This window comes from Epinephelus lanceolatus, chromosome 10 (genome assembly GCF_041903045.1).
Source record: "Epinephelus lanceolatus isolate andai-2023 chromosome 10, ASM4190304v1, whole genome shotgun sequence".
In the NCBI taxonomy this organism is placed as follows: Eukaryota; Metazoa; Chordata; class Actinopteri; order Perciformes; family Serranidae; genus Epinephelus; species Epinephelus lanceolatus.
In genome coordinates this window covers 9,979,713-10,001,965 of record NC_135743.1, presented here as the reverse complement: position 1 = coordinate 10,001,965, position 22,253 = coordinate 9,979,713, and the positions used below count along the sequence as shown (strand labels likewise).

At 40.9% G+C, this 22,253-nt stretch overlaps 2 protein-coding genes across 5 annotated transcripts; both read left to right on the top strand.

The window, feature by feature from the left end:
- The first annotated feature begins 386 nt into the window (after window positions 1-386).
- On the top strand, window positions 387-7,401 carry LOC144464474 (uncharacterized). Its single transcript, XM_078171450.1, has 7 exons — window positions 387-656; window positions 2,101-2,295; window positions 2,472-2,588; window positions 3,386-3,442; window positions 5,588-5,803; window positions 6,041-6,163; window positions 6,628-7,401. The coding sequence occupies exons 1-7, from the start codon at window positions 585-587 to the stop codon at window positions 6,691-6,693; spliced, it is 846 nt and encodes a 281-aa protein (XP_078027576.1). The 5' UTR covers window positions 387-584; the 3' UTR covers window positions 6,694-7,401.
- Window positions 7,402-13,852: 6,451 nt separating this feature from the next.
- LOC117266444 (uncharacterized) lies at window positions 13,853-21,211 on the top strand. Of its 4 annotated transcripts, none has more exons than XM_078171454.1 (7): window positions 13,853-14,000; window positions 14,091-14,278; window positions 15,916-16,035; window positions 17,579-17,635; window positions 17,939-18,154; window positions 18,691-18,813; window positions 19,725-21,211. In XM_078171454.1, the coding sequence occupies exons 2-7, from the start codon at window positions 14,102-14,104 to the stop codon at window positions 19,788-19,790; spliced, it is 759 nt and encodes a 252-aa protein (XP_078027580.1). In that variant the 5' UTR covers window positions 13,853-14,000; window positions 14,091-14,101; the 3' UTR covers window positions 19,791-21,211. The 4 variants fall into 4 exon arrangements, with proteins under 4 accessions (XP_078027580.1, XP_078027579.1, XP_033497546.2 ...); XM_078171453.1 differs by having other exon boundaries at window positions 13,858-14,000; window positions 14,084-14,278; XM_033641655.2 differs by having other exon boundaries at window positions 13,859-14,010; window positions 14,084-14,278.
- The last annotated feature ends 1,042 nt before the right edge of the window (window positions 21,212-22,253 follow it).

Genomic DNA, 22,253 nt, shown 5'->3' with positions numbered 1-22,253 from the left:
TCGTCTCGTTTGAGGACATTGTGACAATATTGCGTTTTTCTAAACTTATCGGGTCCGACTGATCCCAAATAGCTAGGAGAAATTAAAAAGCATATCAAACAAAGGTTTGGGTCTCAGGAGGATTTAGCAAATGGGACTGTTTTTAACTTAATAAGAGTTCTTTTATGAACACAGGCATATTTCCAAGATGGCAATTACTCATAAAGGCCAGATCTGCACCCAACACATTGCTGGAGGGCCCATTCCCTCTATAATCCCCTCCACCTCATGGCCCCAGTGCGGAACAACATATAGAGTTTATTTACTGTATGAATGAAGTATGAATTTGGTTCACACCTCAGCCCATCTCACTGGGGCTGTTAAGCGACAAGTATACTTGCTGCGTCACCAAACGTACGCGTACATGGTGTGCTGCACCTGTGTGTATACTTGCTGCAGCACAGATGTTCGTCGATGCAGCCAAAACGCCTGATACTGGTGGTCTCCGCTAGGGGCAGACCGCAGCACTCAGACACAGAGGTTGCGAAAAGCGAAGAAGGCGGTGACAGTGCATTTCCGGATAAACACAAACATGGACACTCTCGATGAAGAGGAGATTTATTGCTGTTAAGATCTCGGCAGAGGAAAAGGCATCGTCTCCGCCGCCATCGGAGATGGTATGTGCAGCCAACCAATCACATGGGGAGTTTGTTTCCCTTGTTTTACCCATGCGAGCAATCGATGAGAAAAAGCACAGGGAATTCTTCTTCTTTGGAGTTTTACGGCGGTTGGCATCCGTTACGTTGCATTACTGCCATCTTCTGAGTCTACCTTGCTCCTACATCTTTCATTCCATTATATCCTTTTCACCAGTCCACCTCTGACCTCACGTTCACAGTCTCTAGGTATACTTCGCACGAGTGCCTCCAGTGTTCATGTCAATATTGCATCTCGCGGACGCGTCACGCTACCTCGCAGCAAAGTGTGCAGTCTACGCGCCAAACAACCACAAAATGTGCGTGGCACCCAAACGTGCATGAAAACTGCTCGCGTTTCGTGCAGCAAGTATACTTTAGCCTTTAGAGTTAACAACACAACAAATTCAAAATGTTGCATTTAAACATCCATCCATCCAATTTCATCCGCTTATCTGAAGCATGGTCACGGGGGCAGCAGGCTGAGCAAAGCACCCCAGATGTCCCTCTCCCCAGCAACGCTTTCCAGGTCCTTCTGGGGGACCCCAAGATGTTCCAGGACAGATGAGATATGTAATCCCTCCAGTGTGTTCTGGGTCTGCCCCAGTGTCTCCTACCAGTGGTAGGAAGTAGGATTTAAACAGATAATCTTAAATATCACCTTCAGCATTTGGTAGGTTCCAATAACGCAGGAAATTACAACTTGTAGTTCCTTATAGTCTTATAGTCTGCTTTATGCTCAGCAGTTGTAACCTTTAGCAGTCATTTACTCTACAATCACTACAGAACTGAAGCATTTAAAAACATACATAGTTTGATATTTTGTCGGCAGGCCAAAGAGAAAAGAAAAAAAAGCTCTTACCGAAAGTCTTATCTATTTACTGAAAGTTTCAGCTACGATAAGACTGGATTATCTGGGTGGGAGCCATGTTAAGATTTATCGCTTACCAAAACTCACCAGATAAAAATTTGATATACAAGAGTACACAAGAGTGAAGTGCAGTATGGCTATAATACTGTATTCTGGGAAAACTCAAAATAAAAACCCATAAGTCAAAATACTTTTTGAGGAATTGGTTAAGAATAACTTAATTAACGGAAAACCCCCAGGAACCAATCAGAGGCCATCACATGACCCAGATAATGGCACGGCAGGTGAAACAAATGGACAATAATGAAAAAATAACACAGAGGGACATGAGATAAGATACCCAGAAAAAATGAATTCGAATATATACACACCCATTTTAACCCATAGGCTGTGAGAATAATGGCGAAGCTTGTAGAGAGTAATGGTAAACCACAAAAACAAGTGAAGTCTATATTCTCATTGAGACCAGGATACTCTAAAGCATCCAGGCGATGGATCCAAAAAGCCTCCCTTTGATTAAGTTTCTGTATTCCGTCACCCTTATTCTGTTTCCAGCTTCCAGAAGTGATCAGGATGTCAGTGACCATGAGCAAGGCTGATGGACGCACAGTGGTCACTGTGGCCTCTGACCCCGAATGTGCTTGGCCTCCTCTGTGTCAAATCCTCAAGGCCCTTTGCTTCAACCCACTGTGCTGCTCTGTGTCCCAGCACCTGAGGAGGGTCCAGGGTACCTCTCAGTCAGCTCTGGGGGTCAGTGCTCGGCTTTCTGTTCCTAAAGATGTTTGGTGAAATTCAGCCGTTGCAAATTTTGTTATTCCTTCTTGACCTATCTGCAACATTCAGTAGAATACCAGTGTCATTCAGTAACTGTAAACTGTCTCTGTTGGTGATATTTTAATTTGTATATTATGTTTTTGGCTCCGCAGGCTACACAAATTATGGTTGGGGCTATCAACGTCTGTCTTGGGGTCGTCATCAGTAATAACACTGAATCCTCATGGCAGTTCGTGACAGACTGGTATCCTGTTTTGCTCGGACTACTGGTAATCAATCTTGTTTGTTATTTAAGCACTAACAGTTACAAACCATAGACTGTAGATGGACGATTGACCTCCAATGTCAAATTAAACAGCCAAAATATCTTGCATACGACTGCTGCCATCTTGTGCTGGTGACGTCATTTGGAGTCAGAGTCTGTGCAGTAGCAAAGCTCACATTATGACTGTTAAGGAGTTAAAACTTAAAGTGTAGGACTCTGAACTTAACTTGGGACTTGCCTGTATTGACACGGGCAGTTGTGACTCTTCCTATAGGCGACGTGGGCAGGTGCCAAATGTGCTAAGTGGGGCACTGGACTTGGGACTTGACTTGGGACTCACCTGCAAAGACTTGAGACTTGCTTGTGACTTGCAGGGCAATGACTTGGTCCCACTTCTGCACATTACTAAATAGAACAGGTAAGAAACACAAAAAGTCGGACAATCAGAAAGGTTTTAAACGTATCCACAGGTTTCTCAAAATCATTTACCTACACTGTAACAAACATCCATCGCACTTTAGAGGCCGGCTGTCAGGTTCAACTTTGACCTTCTGTACTTGCCCTAATTGTGTGCGCATCATTTCCCTGCAGTTAGGAGTCGTTATTGACATTTCAGGTGTGGTCACTTTTGGTTTTATCTCCAAATAAAACTGTGCCTTTCTTGCCCTGATGGATGTGTTGTAATGGTTTTGCCGTGTTCTCATATCACTCTGTCAGTGATAATAGAAATAAAAATACTGAGTCAGGAATCGTCTGATAGAGTGCAGTTTAAATAGCGTCTTTCCTTTGTCTTTTCTCCAGTTTGCTGCCATTGGGACCTTGACCGTATTGTCTGAGAAGTACCCCAGCCCCTGTCTGGTGAGGTGTTTATCTATATACAGAAAAGACCTCAGTATGCTTCAAACTAACTAGGTTGCACAATGTGTTTATACCTGTTCAATATAGTCACACTCGAAAGGCGTTTGAAAAGCCTGCACAACCTAATCTATAGGCATACACTTTTCGTGTGTAAAGTGTGTATATGAATAGTTGGGACATGTCCTTATATACGGACTCTAGTGTTGTCTGCGTTGTGTTGACATGAAGAGGCCCAGACTGTGGATGTCTTTGGAAGCAGTCTCCGTTCATTCCTGACAACTTTGACAGCCCTTCATAGGTGGGGTACCCCCAAAGGTGAACATAGGGGTACAGAAACTGAGTATCAAACGTTCCACATAAGACAGAGAGTGAGACAGAGAGTCGTCATGTTGTGCTAATTCTTGTCTCGTCTGTGCTCTGATAAACAGTAAATTCATCACATTCAGTGCCATGTCGCTGTTCTCCAAGCTACTGTTGCTGTAGTCTGGTTGCCATGGAAACAGATTATGTCCGACTATTAACCACGCTCCTATTCTCCCATTAGCTGTTTAACAGGAAGAAGCCTAACACTTGCTGAACACAAAAGACACAAAGGAGGATGGAAAAGCAAACTGTGCCTACTTGTGTGTTGACTCTGTAGAGATAACATTGAAAGAGAAACGTTTATCAACAGGAGAATAAATATGTGAAAACTTTACACCACCATAATGCAGGAAAAAAAGAGTTTGACGCTCAAAATTTTCTGGGGGAGGAGCCCTAACGATGAAATTAAACCATTGTTGGGTTTGGTTGAGGAAAGCAGTTGTGTGAAGAATAAAAAATAGCTAAAGAGGGAAATTCACATCCTGCTTACTTACTCTCTCTTTGACTGTCTGATTTGGAAAATTACAGTAACTGTGGCGGGCAGCTGAAGGGGGATTACAGTCTCTATTAAAGCAGTGATTCCCAACTGGTCCAGACACCGGGTCCAGATTTCTCCTTAGTCATTTGTTAAAGGTACACAGTTTAATATATTCAGCGTCATACTTCAATTTGGCCATGGCATCGAGCTAGTTTGTTGTCTCTGTCATGTAGTTGTCTGTAAGTCACTCAGTCTACAGCAGGGAATGACACTTCAAGAATCACTTGCGGTCCACTGACTTTTGGGCTGCAACCCACCAGTTGGGAACCAGGGTTAGGGTTAGGGGGGTTAGGGTTAGTACGTTTACATGCACAGCTTAATCAAGCTATGCTCAAAATTCGATTTTGGCGTCTAATCTGACTTCTGTCCTTGTCCCAGTTTATATGCAACTGAGAAAATCGAATTACTGACAGGAACGTGTCCTCCTCCTCAACACTAGGTGGCGATATGCGTCGTTTCAGCGGGTTAATACGGCCCCCTTTCCGGTTGACCTATTACGTCACTTAATAATAAACAACTGGAGTCAGGCGGCAGAGCGGCATTTTCGAACAACGGCAAGATGGATAATCGTACAGCTTTGTTCATCTCGTACATAATGTACGCGTTACTGATTGTGCAGATAAGGTGCACGCTATCCCTCGTGGTCATGGTGATTTCGAGAGGCAGACAAGAACGCCGTATGCTGTTGGAGGGCTACAACAATAGCATGTCTTATCTGTTCCGGGGTCATATACCAGCGCGGGGGGTGTGGAGCATGCGCACATGCATTGTCTAGTTTAACTCCGATTAAGGCGTATACATGCGGGAGAAAATCGAATTCCAATCGCATTATCTGGGTGTCTTATTCGGAGTTGGAGAACTCCGATATTAGTCGGAGTAACGCGTTTACATGTACTTCAGTTGTCCAGTTATAGTCAGATTAAGACAATAATTTGTTTTTTTCAAGTGTCATGTAAACGTACTGACTGTTTCAAAGCATACTGAGGCCTTTAAATATCTTTGCAGTCTGTACTTCCAGTAGCTTGCTCCAGGGCTCTTTGGTGAAGTTGCTCGGCATTGTAAAATTAACGCCCAGGTGCGTACTGTAATTCTTGTGTTAATTTGTGCATCATCATACCTGTTTTTTGAACTCTAGGCCAAATTACAGCTGCCATAAAACATCTGGACCACAGTGTAAAGCTGTGGGTGTGCTGTGTATTGTTCGATTCCAGATGCGGTATTAACTGACATCTTTTCTACTTCAGGTCACTGCCAGTGTGATTGCAAATCTGGCAGGAGTTGCTTTTGCTGTTGTAGCCATCGTACTCTACCGTTTCGTCATCTACTTTGGATTGTCGCTGTTGTGCTACCGTTGGGATTGGGATTACTGGTACGGCCAACGTATAACAATGCCTCCAGTTCCATCTGTTGCAGAGAAGATCATGATGAATAAATGCCTTGGGGCAAAAGCATTGGTCCGGGTAGGTGTAGACGACACTTAAAACAAAGCTGTGTAACTGCTGAGTAAAACATTCAGAGCTTCACTTATTATTATAATAATAATAAGTTTTTAAGTTTTTAAATGTTAATAAAACATGCAAAAGTCTGGCAGGGTACTGCAATAAGCTAAAAGCCAAATATAAAGCAAATGTACAAAACAGTGTACCTGGCTGGTAAAGATTTTAAAGCTGTCACTGGTTCTTCATGTGTCCCATCAGAATCTTCTGCAGAGCATCAGTACTGTGCTGGCCATCATGTCGGTCCTCGAGCTTTGCCTCTTCATCAGCTCTGCTGTTTTGGGCATCAAGGCTCTGAGGAGGAGTCAGAGGGAAACAAACAAGGTACAGGATGCACAGGATATATGGATTTTTTAGCTGTTTAAAGGTCACCAGACTATCACAGGATGACACATAGAGACAGACAACCATTCACACTCACATTCACATCTACGGACAATTTAGAGTCACCAATTAACCTGCATGTCTTTGGACTGTGGGAGGAAGCTGGAGTACCTAGAGGAAACCCACGCTGACACGGGAAGAACATGCAAACTCCACACAGAAGGGCTCCCCCACCCCGTATTCGAACCAGGAGCTCTTTTGCTGTGAGGTGACAGTGCCCACCACTGCACCATCGTGCTCCCTATACGCTGGATATTCCTATCATATGTGTGCCTCATCTCTGAGTGTTTTCCAAATGTGAACGTCCACACCTGTGCCTTGAAGCTCTCCTTGTAGAGACCTGAGTGTCTACTTTTTTGTGAAGGCTTCACTGTGTGACTACGTTTGTGTGTTTTTCTTTTCAGGACACTGACGACCCAAATCTCTACAGACTTCCCGTGCTGAAGGAGATCTCCACCATCACACCTTAGAGGAAGTGCTGTTCTCTGCTATCATGAGTTTAAGTCTTCTGCATTGTTTAAAAGTACAAGAGACAAAATATAATAAAGGTTTCTGTCACAGTTTCTTCAATTCTGACACATTTAGGTGCCTTTTTGTTTGTCATATCACTTGTACGTGTAAATAAGATGTGCTATTGCACTGATCTGTCACCGCTCCTTCAACAAAATGGGGCTCGCAGTACATGATGATACAATAAAATATCTTTAGGTGAAAAAATACCAAGAATAGGCATGATTCAAACAACTGTATGACAATAAAACCATTTCTGTAACATAACACTTGAAATGTTGCCTGCAGTTTCAGTTCACATCAGCAGAGCTGCAGCGGTTTGATTTTTAACACTGATTTCAAAATGTTTGATACAGTAACTTTAAATTCTACTGTTGTTTTAGCCACAAAATATAAATCAATAATTCAAAAAAAGGGGGTTTCTCCACTTGGACAGTTTTCCAGGCAGTGCAGGGAAGTCCTAGAAACTGTGTTTACATAGTAATGACATAACATTTACAGAATATATGATTAACAAAGCTAAATACTAAATATTGTAGGTGGGTCGGTGATGGGCTGTGTCAGAAGAACTGTTCAGACTCTTTACTAAAGTAAAAGTGGCTATACTACAGTGCAAAAATGCTACGGAATTTACAACATGTAACTGTAATATTTCACAATAAATTACATATTACCACCTCACAGGCTTTTATTGTGATATTTAACCAAATTCAGAATTTTATTGTGAAATTCTGGCAGGTAAATATAGCAATTTTACAGAAGTACACTGTTAAATCATAGTCATATATGGAGTTTAACTGTGCGATTAGTGTCAAATACAACAATTCTATAGGAGCATACTGCCAAATCACATGAAGCGTACATAAACTATGAAGTTACACTTAAATTCAGTAATTTACATGAATGTAGTGTTACATCAGTAATGTAATGGGCTTTAACTGTAACCATTTTACAGGAGTCAACTGCTAAATCACATTAATAGGCATAACTACTGTGAGATCACAGTATACAGCTGTCATTTCACAACAATTTACTGTAAAATGAACAGTTATTTACTGTGAAAGTAATGCAACTGGTAGCTAGTGATTGACCCTTTTGCTAAGCCCCGCCTCTTTGTGATGGTCCAACAAGCTGTTGCATGGATCCCACACTGTAACTAACTGCACTCCCTGAAGAAATATTATATTTTTGGACAAATGAAAGAGTGACTCCAGAGAGAAGCAGACAGAGGGGTCTACAGTCTGTGTTTGAAGGATATATCCAGGATGTCAAACTGACTCAGCAGCAACAACAGATTAAAAAGACAAAGATTGTTAGAAGCTAAAGCCGAACTATAGGCTACAGATCACAGTGTAAAAGTGAACCACCACATCACTGCTGATCGCCACACAAGACAATGAATACAAAGGGAAACTTTGCTGATATTGAACCAGCTGTGTGGCATCACAGTGTGTGCAGATGAGCAGTGTTTGGCTTCACCCCTGTGCCGTTGCCAGCACCTGGACCTCCACCGCTGGACGGCAGGGATCTACAAACATTGTTCATCTGAACGGTCCGATTGGGTAGCAGGAGACGGAGACGAAGCTGGTCGTGGCAGGTTCTCTGGTAGAGCAGACGTGGAAAATCTGAGACAGAGAAAACATATCCGATGCCCAAAAAACGCCAAAAAAGCAAACGGGTAAAAAGGTCACAGAAAGATGGCCTTGACGTCTGTACCACATGGGAGACTCAACGATCTGGCAGAGTCTGGATGTCTGAGCCAGGGTTTCATACTGTGGTGGCATGATTGGTAAATGAAGTGCAGGTGAGTAGGAACAGCAGCTTGGCAGGAGGAGGGAACCAGCAGTCCACGTTGAGCTACACACAGACTTTTATGATATTTTCAGTAAAGGCTGTTGTATCATACACCTGTCTGTGTGGAGTGAATGATCAATATACAATGGTTGGACTGATAGATGTACATAGATTGGGTAACCCAGATCCACATGTCTAAACATAAGTAATGAATGTATGAATATCGACAAGACTGTGAAACTGTGTGTACCTGACAAATTAAAATACAAAGAAAATCTCATTAAATTAAGGAGATTAATTCAAACTGAGCATAAGTTTGAAGTACAAAAATAGAGAAAATGTGCTTTAGGTGGCTCAATTGCAACACGACAATTACAACTAACCCTGCCAGGTGGAAATTTTACCAAGCCTAGCTAACACTGGCTAGGAGTTGGTTACGTAGTTCAAAATGGTGCTGTGTTTTAGGCAAGAAGACAGTTATTAAGATGATATATGAGTCTGATGCAGTGAATTACATAGACAGCTCAGTCATCAAGAAACAAGTATGACAAAGAAATTTACATCAATTGGCCAAAAACACTCGTTACTGAACTCTGCTGACACACACTCAATCTCTGGAATTTCACAGGTCACTGATTGGTGGTATTGTGGTCAGCTGGCCGGAAGCACGAAAGGATTTTGTGTCACCACTTAAAAAGCATGTTTCACAGTTTACCCCGCGTTAGGTTTTGGCCCGCTCTGGCCTACAAGTAGAACGTAGGTTACCTCAAAATTGTACCTAAGTACTTGAGTACATAGTTACTTTCCCCCACTGGTGCTGGGGGGAATTTGGACCCCTAAACTTTCTGGCTACGGCCCTGCAAGATTGTGAAATTAGATCATCAAGGTATCCACATCTGTGTTTGATTAGCTGCATAACAACAAACAGTTAGGTTTCCTTGTAGTTTCCAGATCAGGGGAGGTACTTCTGGTAACAGGTTGGTATTCATCTTGATATCCAGCCCTTCCCTTTATCCAAAAAAACAACGCAACAACTGCAGGTTACAATCAGCCACATTTTGTCCAATGGGGTTTAGTTTTTCCTGCTACTCTAACAGCCATTAACAGGTAAGTGTTTTTTTCATGTTTGAATCCGTTTGTAAAGGAAGCTAATCTGATTTTAGCCAATCGTTATCATGTAGTTATATGGTCCTGTACTGCTATATAGGTAAACTTACCTATTTAAGCCATACAGTGCTTTTCAAGTGTGTTAACGGGTTAATATTTAAAATCTAAACCCACTGTGATATGGCTTAACATCTTGGTAATAAAATGGACTTAATCAGATGGAGTGCAGGAGATTTTATATTAACATCGAGACAACTCGCGTAAAGACTGGAATTTCTCAATTGTGGGATCAATAAAGGTGTATCTTATCTTATCTTATCTTATCTTAAAATCCAAGATGGCGCACAGCTTCCTCTACTTACCAACGGCGGAGCTGCTCAGTGCTGCCAGTGGTGGCTGAAAACTATATTACTAATATAAAATTGTAATATATGACAAAAAAAAGCACTAGCGATTTTCAGATTTAATATTTTGTTTCAGTCAAACTGCTTAAAAGGTAAAAAAACGAACGTCGACGCTCAGTTAATGCAATATAGCTTCCGACCACCGGTAGCACTGAGCACAATACTGTTGAACGAGAACTGCAGTCAATGAGGGAGGAAGACAGTGAAAATATGCCACAGTTTGTCGAAATAAATCGTGTTTCTGTCTGGAGAAATTAACTTTCAACACTTTTCCATATGAGTTTCAAATGGTGACTTTTTCTCCTTCCACACGGACCGTACTACACTGGTCTGTGGCTGAATAAAACGTCACTAGCGTTAAGCTGCAGTGACTAACCACATATAACCCCTTTCACAAGCACCTTTAACATCCTGAACTCTAATGCAATTTAAGAGTAAATACCCTAAGTTAAAATAGAACCAACCAGTCATGCAATAAATCATGTTTTCATAGAGGTTATAATGTTAAAATAGAACCAACCAGTCATGCAATAAATCATGTTTTCATAGAGGTTATAATGTTCAGTTTTGTTTGAAGTGTTTTAGACAGCGCTTAAATAAACTTTATGGTCAGTTTGGAGGATGTAGTTTGTGGTGCAGATGAACTGTATTGCCTCAAACAGAGAGGCGTCAGTGTTATTTAGGTCATTGCTATTAATGGGGTGGACAAAATAATAAAAACACCTACACTTACCAAAAGTGTGACTGCTGCATAGACATTTAGGACTGTGCTTCCATAAAGTTTGGGGGACTCATTATAGACCTACCCCTGTGGTCATTTCACACACAAAACTGTCTCATTCACCCATCCTCATACAGGGAAAAGATACAACATCAATGCTGTTATTGAATGTGCTACTGCTAATGCCATGTCATTTATTGGTAAGACCAGTAGACCTTTAAAAACTGGTATTGCCAAGACAGTATTATCCGGCACAATTGTTACTGTTCACTGGCCTCTAGAGACTCTTTCTAAGGTCAGATAAATAGACAGAGGCGCCTCTAGTATTTTCATGAAGGCTATTGAGCCCGAGTCCTTGTGATGATACTAACTATTGGGGGTACACAATTTATTTATTTGTAAATATGTTTTTCTTCATGTACCTTTATTTCTATGTATGTACAGTACAGGCCAAAAGTTTGGACACACCTTCTCATTCAATGCGTTTTCTTTATTTTCATGACTATTTACATTGTAGATTCTCACTGAAGGCATCAAAACTATGAATGAACACATGTGGAGTTATGTACTTAACAAAAAAAGGTGAAATAACTGAAAACATGTTTTATATTCTAGTTTCTTCAAAATAGCCACCCTTTGCTCTGATTACTGCTTTGCACACTCTTGGCATTCTCTCCATGAGCTTCAAGAGGTAGTCACCTGAAATGGTTTTCCAACAGTCTTGAAGGAGTTCCCAGAGGTGTTTAGCACTTGTTGGCCCCTTTGCCTTCACTCTGCGGTCCAGCTCACCCCAAACCATCTGGATTGGGTTCAGGTCCGGTGACTGTGGAGGTCAGGTCATCTGCCGCAGCACTCCATCACTCTCCTTCTTGGTCAAATAGCCCTTACACAGCCTGGAGGTGTGTTTGGGGTCATTGTCCTGTTGAAAAATAAATGATCGTCCAACTAAACGCAAACCGGATGGGATGGTATGTCGCTGCAGGATGCTGTGGTAGCCATGCTGGTTCAGTGTGCCTTCAATTTTGAATAAATCCCCAACAGTGTCACCAGCAAAACACCCCCACACCATCACACCTCCTCCTCCGTGCTTCACAGTGGGAACCAGGCATGTGGAATCCATCCGTTCACCTTTTCTGCGTCTCACAAAGACACGGTGGTTGGAACCAAAGATCTCAAATTTGGACTCATCAGACCAAAGCACAGATTTCCACTGGTCTAATGTCCATTCCTTGTGTTTCTTGGCCCAAACAAATCTCTTCTGCTTGTTGCCTCTCCTTAGCAGTGGTTTCCTAGCAGCTATTTGACCATGAAGGCCTGATTGGCGCAGTCTCCTCTTAACAGTTGTTCTAGAGATGGGTCTGCTGCTAGAACTCTGTGTGGCATTCATCTGGTCTCTGATCTGAGCTGCTGTTAACTTGCGATTTCTGAGGCTGGTGACTCGAATGAACTTATCCTCAGAAGCAGAGGTGACTCTTGGTCTTCCTTTCCTGGGTCGGTCCTCATGTGTGCCAGTTTCGTTGTAGCGCTTGATGGTTTTTGCGACTCCACTTGGGGACACATTTAAAGTTTTTGCAATTTTCCGGACTGACTGACCTTCATTTCTTAAAGTAATGATGGCCACTCGTTTTTCTTTAGTTAGCTGATTGGTTCTTGCCATAATATGAATTTTAACAGTTGTCCAATAGGGCTGTCGGCGGTGTATTAACCTGACTTCTGCACAACACAACTGATGGTCCCAACCCCATTGATAAAGCAAGAAATTCCACTAATTAACCCTGATAAGGCACACCTGTGAAGTGGAAACCATTTCAGGTGACTACCTCTTGAAGCTCATGGAGAGAATGCCAAGAGTGTGCAAAGCAGTAATCAGAGCAAAGGGTGGCTATTTTGAAGAAACTAGAATATAAAACATGTTTTCAGTTATTTCACCTTTTTTTGTTAAGTACATAACTCCACATGTGTTCATTCATAGTTTTGATGCCTTCAGTGAGAATCTACAATGTAAATAGTCATGAAAATAAAGAAAACGCATTGAATGAGAAGGTGTGTCCAAACTTTTGGCCTGTACTGTATATATACATATGCTCGCACTGTAATGCATTCTGCTGCTGGTGAGCAGTAACTGTGACATGTCAAGATGTGTTTTTTAGACCACATACAGTTTGTATGATGGCTATTTAACCAGATAACTTTGCAAAATAATATATGTGGGATATAAAATGTGCACATGCTGGTATTTTGCCCTGATATATCCATCAAAAGTATCCCTAGTACAATATTGGGCTACACGTGGGCAACAGATGTGGCATGTCACATGACTGGCTCACGCACTATGGGTATTTAAGATGGCGACTTTCTGTCATTTATCATAAGTCTGAGGAAGAGCTGTAGGCTCAAAATTTCACTCTGCATTAAATCCTTCTAAGCGAGAGCTGCTTGGTCCGCAGACTTGTTTTCTACTTTACCAGATGTTTCTTTGGTCTTGCTCCCACTCCATTGGACGTTAGGATGTGTGTGTCTTTTGTACTGTTTTGGACTTTCAAAAGGAGTTGTATCAATCACAGCAGCCGAGCTCATCATATCCTCATTTTCAGTTCCTAGTTTGGGTCAAGCTTAAAAAATGCTGAGTGTACAAATTCCAAAGATGCAGCTTAATAGCATATTTCATAAGATCCTTCCTGTCTGGTAAATACCAGTGTTGTTTATTTCTCCAGTTTATAATGAGGGCTTTCTGTTAGAGACTTTAAATGAAAACATTTAAACATGCAGCTGTTTCTACAGGATGCATAGTACTCCTCCTGCTGACTACACTGATCTGAATTTGTGGCGTGCCACTTTAACTTTGATAACAAACACACCTCTTCATATAAATCCACAAAGCATGAAGTATGATGCTGTAAAAAATCCCACACATGCATTAAAACAACACTACAGGAAGATGTGTCACACAGTTTTTCCTTTTTATATATATGTCTTTAATAGTTCTATCATTTATTATTCAAGATTTTACTACAGTGTTGTGGAAACTGTGCTGTACACGCCAAGTTTTGTAGCCCTAGGTGCAGGGCTTGGCAGTGAGCTTACCAGGAAACCACTCCCAGATTCACTACCAGAGCGGCAATTTCACACAGCCGTGGCTGAGGAGCAGAGAAGTGGAGAAAGAAGTTGCATGTGTGAAACAGTAGATCCTGGGGAATAGGAGACAAACCAGCACAAGTACTAAAGTGTGAAGATTCAACAAGTACATAAGGGTAAGGTTAAAGACTCAGCAACAGTACTCTAACCTGATTCAGCAAAGTTCCTGTACTCTCTCGTCTCCTTCAGTCCACAGGAGCAGGCAGGATGTCTATAACCATGGCGAAGGCTGATGGGGTCACTGTGTTCACTGTGACCTCGGACCCCCAAAGTGTCTATCCTCCACTGTGCCAAATCATCAAAGGCCTCTGCTACAACCCTGAGTGCTGCTCTGTGTCTCAGCGCCTGAGGAAAGTTCAGAGATCCTCTCAGTCAGTACTCGGGGTGAGTTACAACCTTTTATATGTTTTATGACCCCATGAACTTCAGCTTTTTTATGCTACAGTGCATTTTTATGATGTATTTTTCTTCCCCGACTTCATTCTGATTCAACTTTGAGTGAAAAAGTTTTTTTAGTGGAATGTTTCAGCTTAAAACAAATTGTTGACGTCTGACAAAAGCTGCAAGTTATTGTTGTAATCACATTACCGTCACATTGTTGTAAGTAAATGTTTCCATTACACTGTCACCACTATGTGCCCGCTCTGGCGATCTGTCCAGGTTGTACGCCACGCCCCTTGCTCAATGTCAGCCGGGATAGGCTCCAGCCCCCACAATCCCCAACAGGATAAACGGTTACGGAAAATGAATTAATGACTGAATAACCTTAAAGGGAAATTTCGGTTTATTTCAACCTGTCTCCTATCGTCCTAAATTTGTTTCAAGTGACTAGTGACATAGAAATAATAGTTAGCATGTTAGCTGTTAGCCTAGATACAGCCGGGGCGCATAGTAGTGTCAGACCTGTTAAAACGTAATTGAACGGGCATCCCTTCAAGTGCAAAGTTAGTCCACTAAACAAGCTTTTTTTCCACAAAGACCGCCTCATATCATTAGGATAAATGTCAGAGAACATATAGAAAATGACATGTAAACGTGTTGTCTTACCTTACCGGTGTGGTGCCATGTTTGTTTACCATTTAGCTCTGCTTTCCAAAGCGCGGCCAAAATATATCTCGCGAGCTCTAGATAAAGCCCAGCTGGATACTACTCCAGGTGGAGGTGTCTCGTCCTCGGTCACATCCAGACCTTGAAAATAAGGCTGCAACCGGTCCCATTCCTTGCAGAGGCATTCCTCTTCTGTGGGCACTGGGGCACAGCATTCACAGGTACACCACCAATCTCCAGAGCTATGCAGCCTTGTGGCAGCCATTCCTCCTCTCTCGTCCTCTACCTGTTGCGCCTCTCTCTCTCTCCTCCTCCGTTCTTCAATTTCACGAAGCACTTCGTCAGTGTATTCTGGCTCAAATAAATAAGGGCGGCCATCAAACTCTGCAAAATCAAATTCCTCCTCAACAAAGTCGAAGTCTGGCAAAAAGTCAGCCATTATTCTATAAATCTTTCATAAAATGAATGAATTAACGTTTCAGGCTACTGTCCGGTTCTACATTCCAGCTGTTGCTGCTTGTTCAGGCACGCTATGAGATCGCTGCTTGTTCTCGCGATATTTCGGCCGCGCTTTGGAAAGCAGAGCTAGAGGGATAAACAAACATGGCACCACACCAGTAAGGTAAGACAACACGTTTACATGTCGTTTTCTATATGTTCTCTGACATTTATCCTAACAATATGAGGCGGTCTTTGTGGAAAAAAAGCTTGTTTAGTGGACTAACTTTGCACTTGAAAGGATGCCCGTTCACTTACGTTTTAACAGGTCTGACGCTACTATGCGCCCCGGCTGTATCTAGGCTAACGGCTAACATGCTAACTGTTATTTCTATGTCACTAGTCACTTGAAACAAATTTAGGATGATAGGAGACAGGTTGAAATAAACCGAAATTTCCCTTTAACAGTGTCATCTGGTAACTGTCGTTATACTGTACAGGTGTTTGTTGTTCATGCTGTGTTTCCTCCTCCACAGGCTCTGCACATCATGGTTGGGTTGTTCAACATCGGCCTTGGAGTGATCCTCTTTTGCAGCCACGGTGGCGCCTCGTATCAAATGTTTTCAACTGGGTTTCCTTTTTGGATCGGAGCATTGGTAAGGAAGCTAATGCTGTCATTTTTCTTTTATGTCATAACCAAAGTCCAACAGAATTTCTTTAATAAAGTCTCTCCCAAAGTTACAGTCTGGATACAAACTCTGAGCTCACTTTGAAATGTCAGATGGCATGAGATTTCCAGAGCCAATCCCAAGGATCAGTATCAGGTCTGATCCAAGCATATATTAATAAATTAAATCAGATAAAATACAGCCAAACAACGTTGTACTGTAGCTACTGTGTTTTGCCTACCTCAAAGAATCCCACCAAAACCTAACTGTTTTTTGTTATTGGACGGCTTAATCTCCTAGATTGTGATCTCGCCTGATATCAGACGGCATCGTCAATGTGTTACACTTTGTTTCCATCTTCAGTGTGCCATTGCCTCCTCTCTTACTGATTTCCATGGGGGAGGGGGGATTTGATTTCCTCTAACCAAAAACTAGAGACCAAACGTAGCTGCTTAACTGAAAACACACATTAAACACACATTAAACATGGCTTAATAGAGACAGTTTCAAACACAAGTGCACAAATCAGCTTCAGTATAACTCGCAGCATTCACAGACAAACACTTGTCTTTATCTGGACACATTTTCCCCACAAATACAACATGCTAACAATTTTAGCACAAGCCTATGGCATTATACATTTTATAAATTAGCCTATCAGCTAGCAATCTTTTCCTCTTCTCATATGAAACCAGGGACAACAGCAACATTTAACAAAGGTAACGGTGCATAATTCAGCTCCATTACAACTCACAAGATTCACCGACAAAACAACTGTCTTATACTAAACACGTTTTCCAAACAAATATAACATGCTAACATTATTAGCACAAGTCTATGGCATTTTACGTTGTATAAATTAGCCTAGCGACAAGCGGAGGTTTCCTCTGCTCATATGAAGCCAGGATAAATCACACACAAGACTTAATATGCTATTTTTGTGGAGGCTTTATACAGAAACAAACAGGAAGTCTGCATCTCCGTGACGTTGTTACAGGCTACAGTGTAGCTACGCCGTAGGCTCTACGTCGACATGGAGCCTACAGCGTCGATTTAATGCAGAAGTATAAATTTCCTTTCATGTGTAGCCATGCCAATGTAGTACTGGTTCTCTCAGGGTTTCAAGAGTGGAGCAGAGCAATGTAAAACAAACTACAATGCCAGGCGATAATTAAAAGACTTGTCGATTAAATACAGTCGCCATTGTTGTTATTACTCCTCATTGGTCCTGGCACACCCCTTGACAACAGCTTGACAATGGTGTCAGTTCTGCCCATGGTGCTACTTGGATCGATGGATGGTCAACAGAAAAAACGCTGTTTCATCACGATGCTAGTAGAATTGATCAACAGCTCAACTCAAATTAACTTTATTTATACAAACATACAGCCCAAAGTGCTTGTCTAGTTTCCCTCTTGGTGCTCAAAATGGTTCACTCAGTCAAAGATACTAGAAATAACATGCATATGAATTTAAGTGTTTGTGTGGAGGAATGGAAGTTTAAAGATTCTGTTTTTTGTCTTTTCTCTAGTGTATGTTGTTTGGCATCATCGGCATTGTGTCTGAGAAGTACCCCAGTCCATGTCTGGTGAGTAGTTCAGCTTTATCTTATCATCATCTTACTGTTTTATTTCAAGACAAACAAAATGTAAAGTCATGTATCGCTCAAGAATATTCACACCCACATTTTCTCACATTTTAATAGTTTGTGTTTTTTATCGGAGAGGGCAGAATATATCTTCAGTGTCTTGCTCCAAGGCACTTTGGCAGAGTTGCAGGGAGTTCTTAGAATAAATACTCGCCACCCAGCTGTCAAGGGTGAGATAGTCGATGGCTTTATAAACTACATGAGGATTTAACACATGGTGTGTTTTTGTGTCTTGTGTTTTAGGTCATCATCAATGTGATCCTGAATCTGACAGGAGTTGCTTTTGCCATTGCATCTATCGTACTCTACAGCAACAATATAACAAATATCGGTATGTGGTGGTTGCGTGAACTCAACAGCTACCATATGGACTATTTGTTTGACGCACAGATTACAGATCTTTCTCCTGTGGAAAGGCAGATGAGGAAGGACTGCTTGGAAGCCAAAGAGCTGGCTCTAGTAAGTATGGAAAATATCATCTCAGCAGTGAAAACACAAGTTGTATCAGTGATGAGAGGAAAATAGGGGGCTTTGATTATTTTACAGTTATTGTAATGAAAGGGACGGCATGGTGATGCAGTGGTTAGCATTGGAGTTTGCATGTTCCTCACGTGTCACCGTGGGTTTTCTCCAGCTTCCTCCCACAGTCCAAAGACATGCAGGTTAATTGGTGACTCTAAATTGTCCGTAGGTGTGAATGTGAGTGTGAATGGTTGTCTGTCTCTATGTGTCAGCCCTGTGATAGTCTGGTGACCTGTCCAGGGTGAACCCTGCCTCTCGCCCAGTGTCAGCTGGGATAGGCTCCATTTTTCTTCCTTTGGTGAGCTAGATAAGCTTAATTAGTGGCAGAGCGAAATAGATCTCAGTCAGAAATCTAAAAAAGAGCCACATTTTATGGAAGTAGGTCAAATAAGAACACATTTATTATATCTATATGAAACAAGCAAATCTGTTTAAGGATTAGAAAGTTCACACTGTCCGTTGTGTCCCACCAGATGCTCCTGAGAAGCATCAACGCGGTGCTGATCGTCCTGTCAGCCCTGGAGCTCTGCCTCGTCATCAGCTCTGCCGTCATGGGCATCAAGGCTCTGAGCAGCAGCGAGAAGGAAGAAGACAAGGTTTTCTTTCATCATTTCTTGTTTAAAATTTTACGTGTGAACAGGGTTATTAGGGCTATTAGAGCTCACATTTCTAACTTTGAGCAACCTTTCAAATTGTTGACGTAAAATCGTCTACTTACTGCACATCAGTTAAAGGAATAGTTCAACATTATGGGACAGAAGTGCTGGTTGATGGATTTGTTACCTTTTGAAGGAGCCAGGTTCGCTGTTTCCCCCTGTTTCCATTCTTTACACTAAGCCAATCACCTGCTGGCTGGAGCTTTATATTTTGCATGTAGACATGAAAGTGGTTTTGATCTCCTCATCGAATATAAAGTCGTTTATGACAAAATTACTTGACGACACTGACTCTTGTGAGGGAGAGACGCTGTGCTGCTGCCAGAGGAGCCGCTGAATTAGTTCCCTCTGAGCGGTAAGTCACTAAACGAGTCTGAGAAGTCCGGGGCTGTTCATAAAACATTCAGGACGCCACAGTTTATTCCACACAACTGAAGCTGCTCCTCTTTTTGGAACCACCTTGGAGTCGCTAATGATTTCACTTTCAGCCATGCTTGTTGTTGCCGTGGGTAACAGTATGACATCAATATGTCAACAAGTCGAAATGTTGCGAGTATCACACGCTAATTTTGTTGGAAAAAAATGTTTATGTCTTGGTGAAAAAGTGAATACACTTAATGTGAAAAATGTTAAACTGTTCCTTTAAGAATTTGTGGGTCAAGGAAACATATTTGATATACATATATATATATATATATATATATATAATTATTCACCTGTGTATCCCCGCAAGAAACAGCACTGCGGCACAGTTCTTGAGTGTACGTAATGTACAGAGAGATATGTGCTATTTGAGTATGTCTGCACCATTTTTTTTCTCAACTTTACTGATATTATCTTTCTCATTTCAGATGATCGCTGACCCAGAAAACTACAAACCACTGCTGGTTGAAGTCACCAGTACACCTGTAGCCTAAATAAAAATCTCAGTTAGTAGGTACTATGATATATGTAATCTCAATGATTTACACATATTCAGCTGGTACAGTCTCTGTCCAACTTTGGGGTCATTTTCTACAAGGGTTGCTGAAAATAATTGCTCTTCTATATTAGAATATTTTTTATAATAATCTGCATTTGTTTATGCTGCTGTCAGTTTCACTCTGTTGATGTTTTTTTTAAGCTCTTCCCATTGATTGTGATTTATTATCAAATATTATGCCTTATGGTCAGTATGTTTGTAGGTAAAAGGGAGGTTCGTGCATGTGTGTGAGGACACACATTGATGGACTGATGGGGTTTTTGTTTACTCTCCTCCTGAGACCCCAGCTTTTGTTTGGTATGCACTTTAGATGTCTTTTGTAACTCTATGGATTAGGAGTCACTGTTCAAAACTGAACATGGCTGTGCAAACATTGCAAATAATGCAACATTTCCAAAAGGCTTGTGATTTGTTAATTTTGTAGCTCTGTTTGAATTTTCCATGCCAAATGTGTTGGATAGGTACGGAATTTGTCAATTGCATTCACTTGACAAATTAAAAAAAATCTGTTTTATTGAGTATTTTTTTCTGTTTTTCTGAGTAATTTTTTTTATTTTTCTGTTTTTCGGAGTAATTTTTTATTTTTCTGTTTTCGGTGTAATTTTTTTTCTGTTTTTCGTGGCACGTAGACTCATATGTTAAACTCAAACCTTACGGGATCTGCATCAGTGGTGCAATAGATGGGTTTTCACGGATGGTGATATGGCTACATGCATACTCTACAAACAGTGATCCCAAAATAATTGCTGGATACTTTATTGATGAGGTGTCATCAAGGAATGGAAATGCTACCCGAATTCGATCTTACGGTGCCTGCGTAAAGTTGACAAACTAATGATAACACCATCTATATGACTTGAAGACAAGAGTATCTCCCAGTGTCTCAAACCCAAAACAAAATAAAACTGGATTAAACTAAACAGGCGGGTCATGTTTGCTTCCATTATATTGAGCTCTCAAGAAAGGAATGAAAGCATCTGTTGTTCTATTGCTCTGTTAACTCAGAAAAAATTACTCAGAAAAACAGAAAAAATTACCACGCAAAAAAAATACCACGAAAAAAAGAAAAAATTACACCGAAACACAGAAAAATAAAAAAATTACTCAGAAAGACAGAAAAAAAATTCTCAATGAAACAGATTTTTTTTATTTGTCAAGTGAATGCAATACACTTCCGTAGATAGGTGTACACAGACCCTCCAATATTAACATCATTTCACCCAGACCATGTAACTGTAAAACGTTAAAACTTTGCTTTTGACTTTGAAAAAATAATGTACCACTAAATCCATGAAGGTATGTTTTAAATATATAATGTAGGAGTGTATTAGAACCAATAAAAACTATGAAACATCACGAATGCAATTTCTCTTAGGCTGGGCCCATTTTTGAGTTAGATTGACTGGACTAATATGAGTCTGGACAGACATGGATGTAAACTGTAACTGTAACCTGACTGATTTGTGGGCTTAAACAACTGTGAGGCGGTAACTCTCCTCTGAAATATAAAATAAAAATCACAGACGTGTCTCTCAGGTAAGGGTTAAGCGTCTGCTTCAGGATGAGGGGGAGGTGCTGCGCTGCCAATCTTTCCTCCTCCTCTTCCAGATATTAGGAACTGTACAATAAATCCTCAGGCAGATGTAGGTTTAGGTGAAGCTCAACCTGTCGGCACTGTCAGAAACAGGTAAGACCATTAAAGACTACATTCTAATATTAATATTACAAGTTATTTTATTTTGTATTTTAAGTTTCAAAATGTTTCAGATTGAGAAAAGCGTGTTTATTTAATGATTAGGATACCTCAAACAGGATTTTACAATACTAAAACTGGATGTCGATCATTCACAAAATGTGTAAATAAAGAGAACGGGTAGATTTGATTTATTTTCTTTTATTTATTACAACATTAATTATCTCAAACTATGTTCTCAGTGAGATAAGGGTGTTTGTAAAGCTTGAGAAAGGACCCAGACTTCAGTTTGTTGACAATATGTCATGCGTCATAACATTATCTTTCAGCCAGAGGAGTGATGGAGTGGGAAATGTTTTCCTGGCCTCGATTTACACTGTTACCTTTAAGAGCCAAATACATCATCAGTAACAGTTTACTACACAAGTGCTGAATTCTAGAGAGATTGGTTTACATATTATGACTTTCCTTGAAAAACATAGGAAGAGGGTGATGAGCAATGAAAGACAAAATGACCCAAAAAGTTAGCAAGAAATTGATAAAAAGAGAAAATTAAAAACAAGAAAATTAGTAAAAACAACAACAACAAACAAACAAGGAAATTACCTGGAAAAAGAGCTTGAAAATTACAATAATTCTGTAACATAACTTTAAACATGTAATCGTGATAATTATAATATAGCTTGTCCCCAGCTTTTAAAAAAA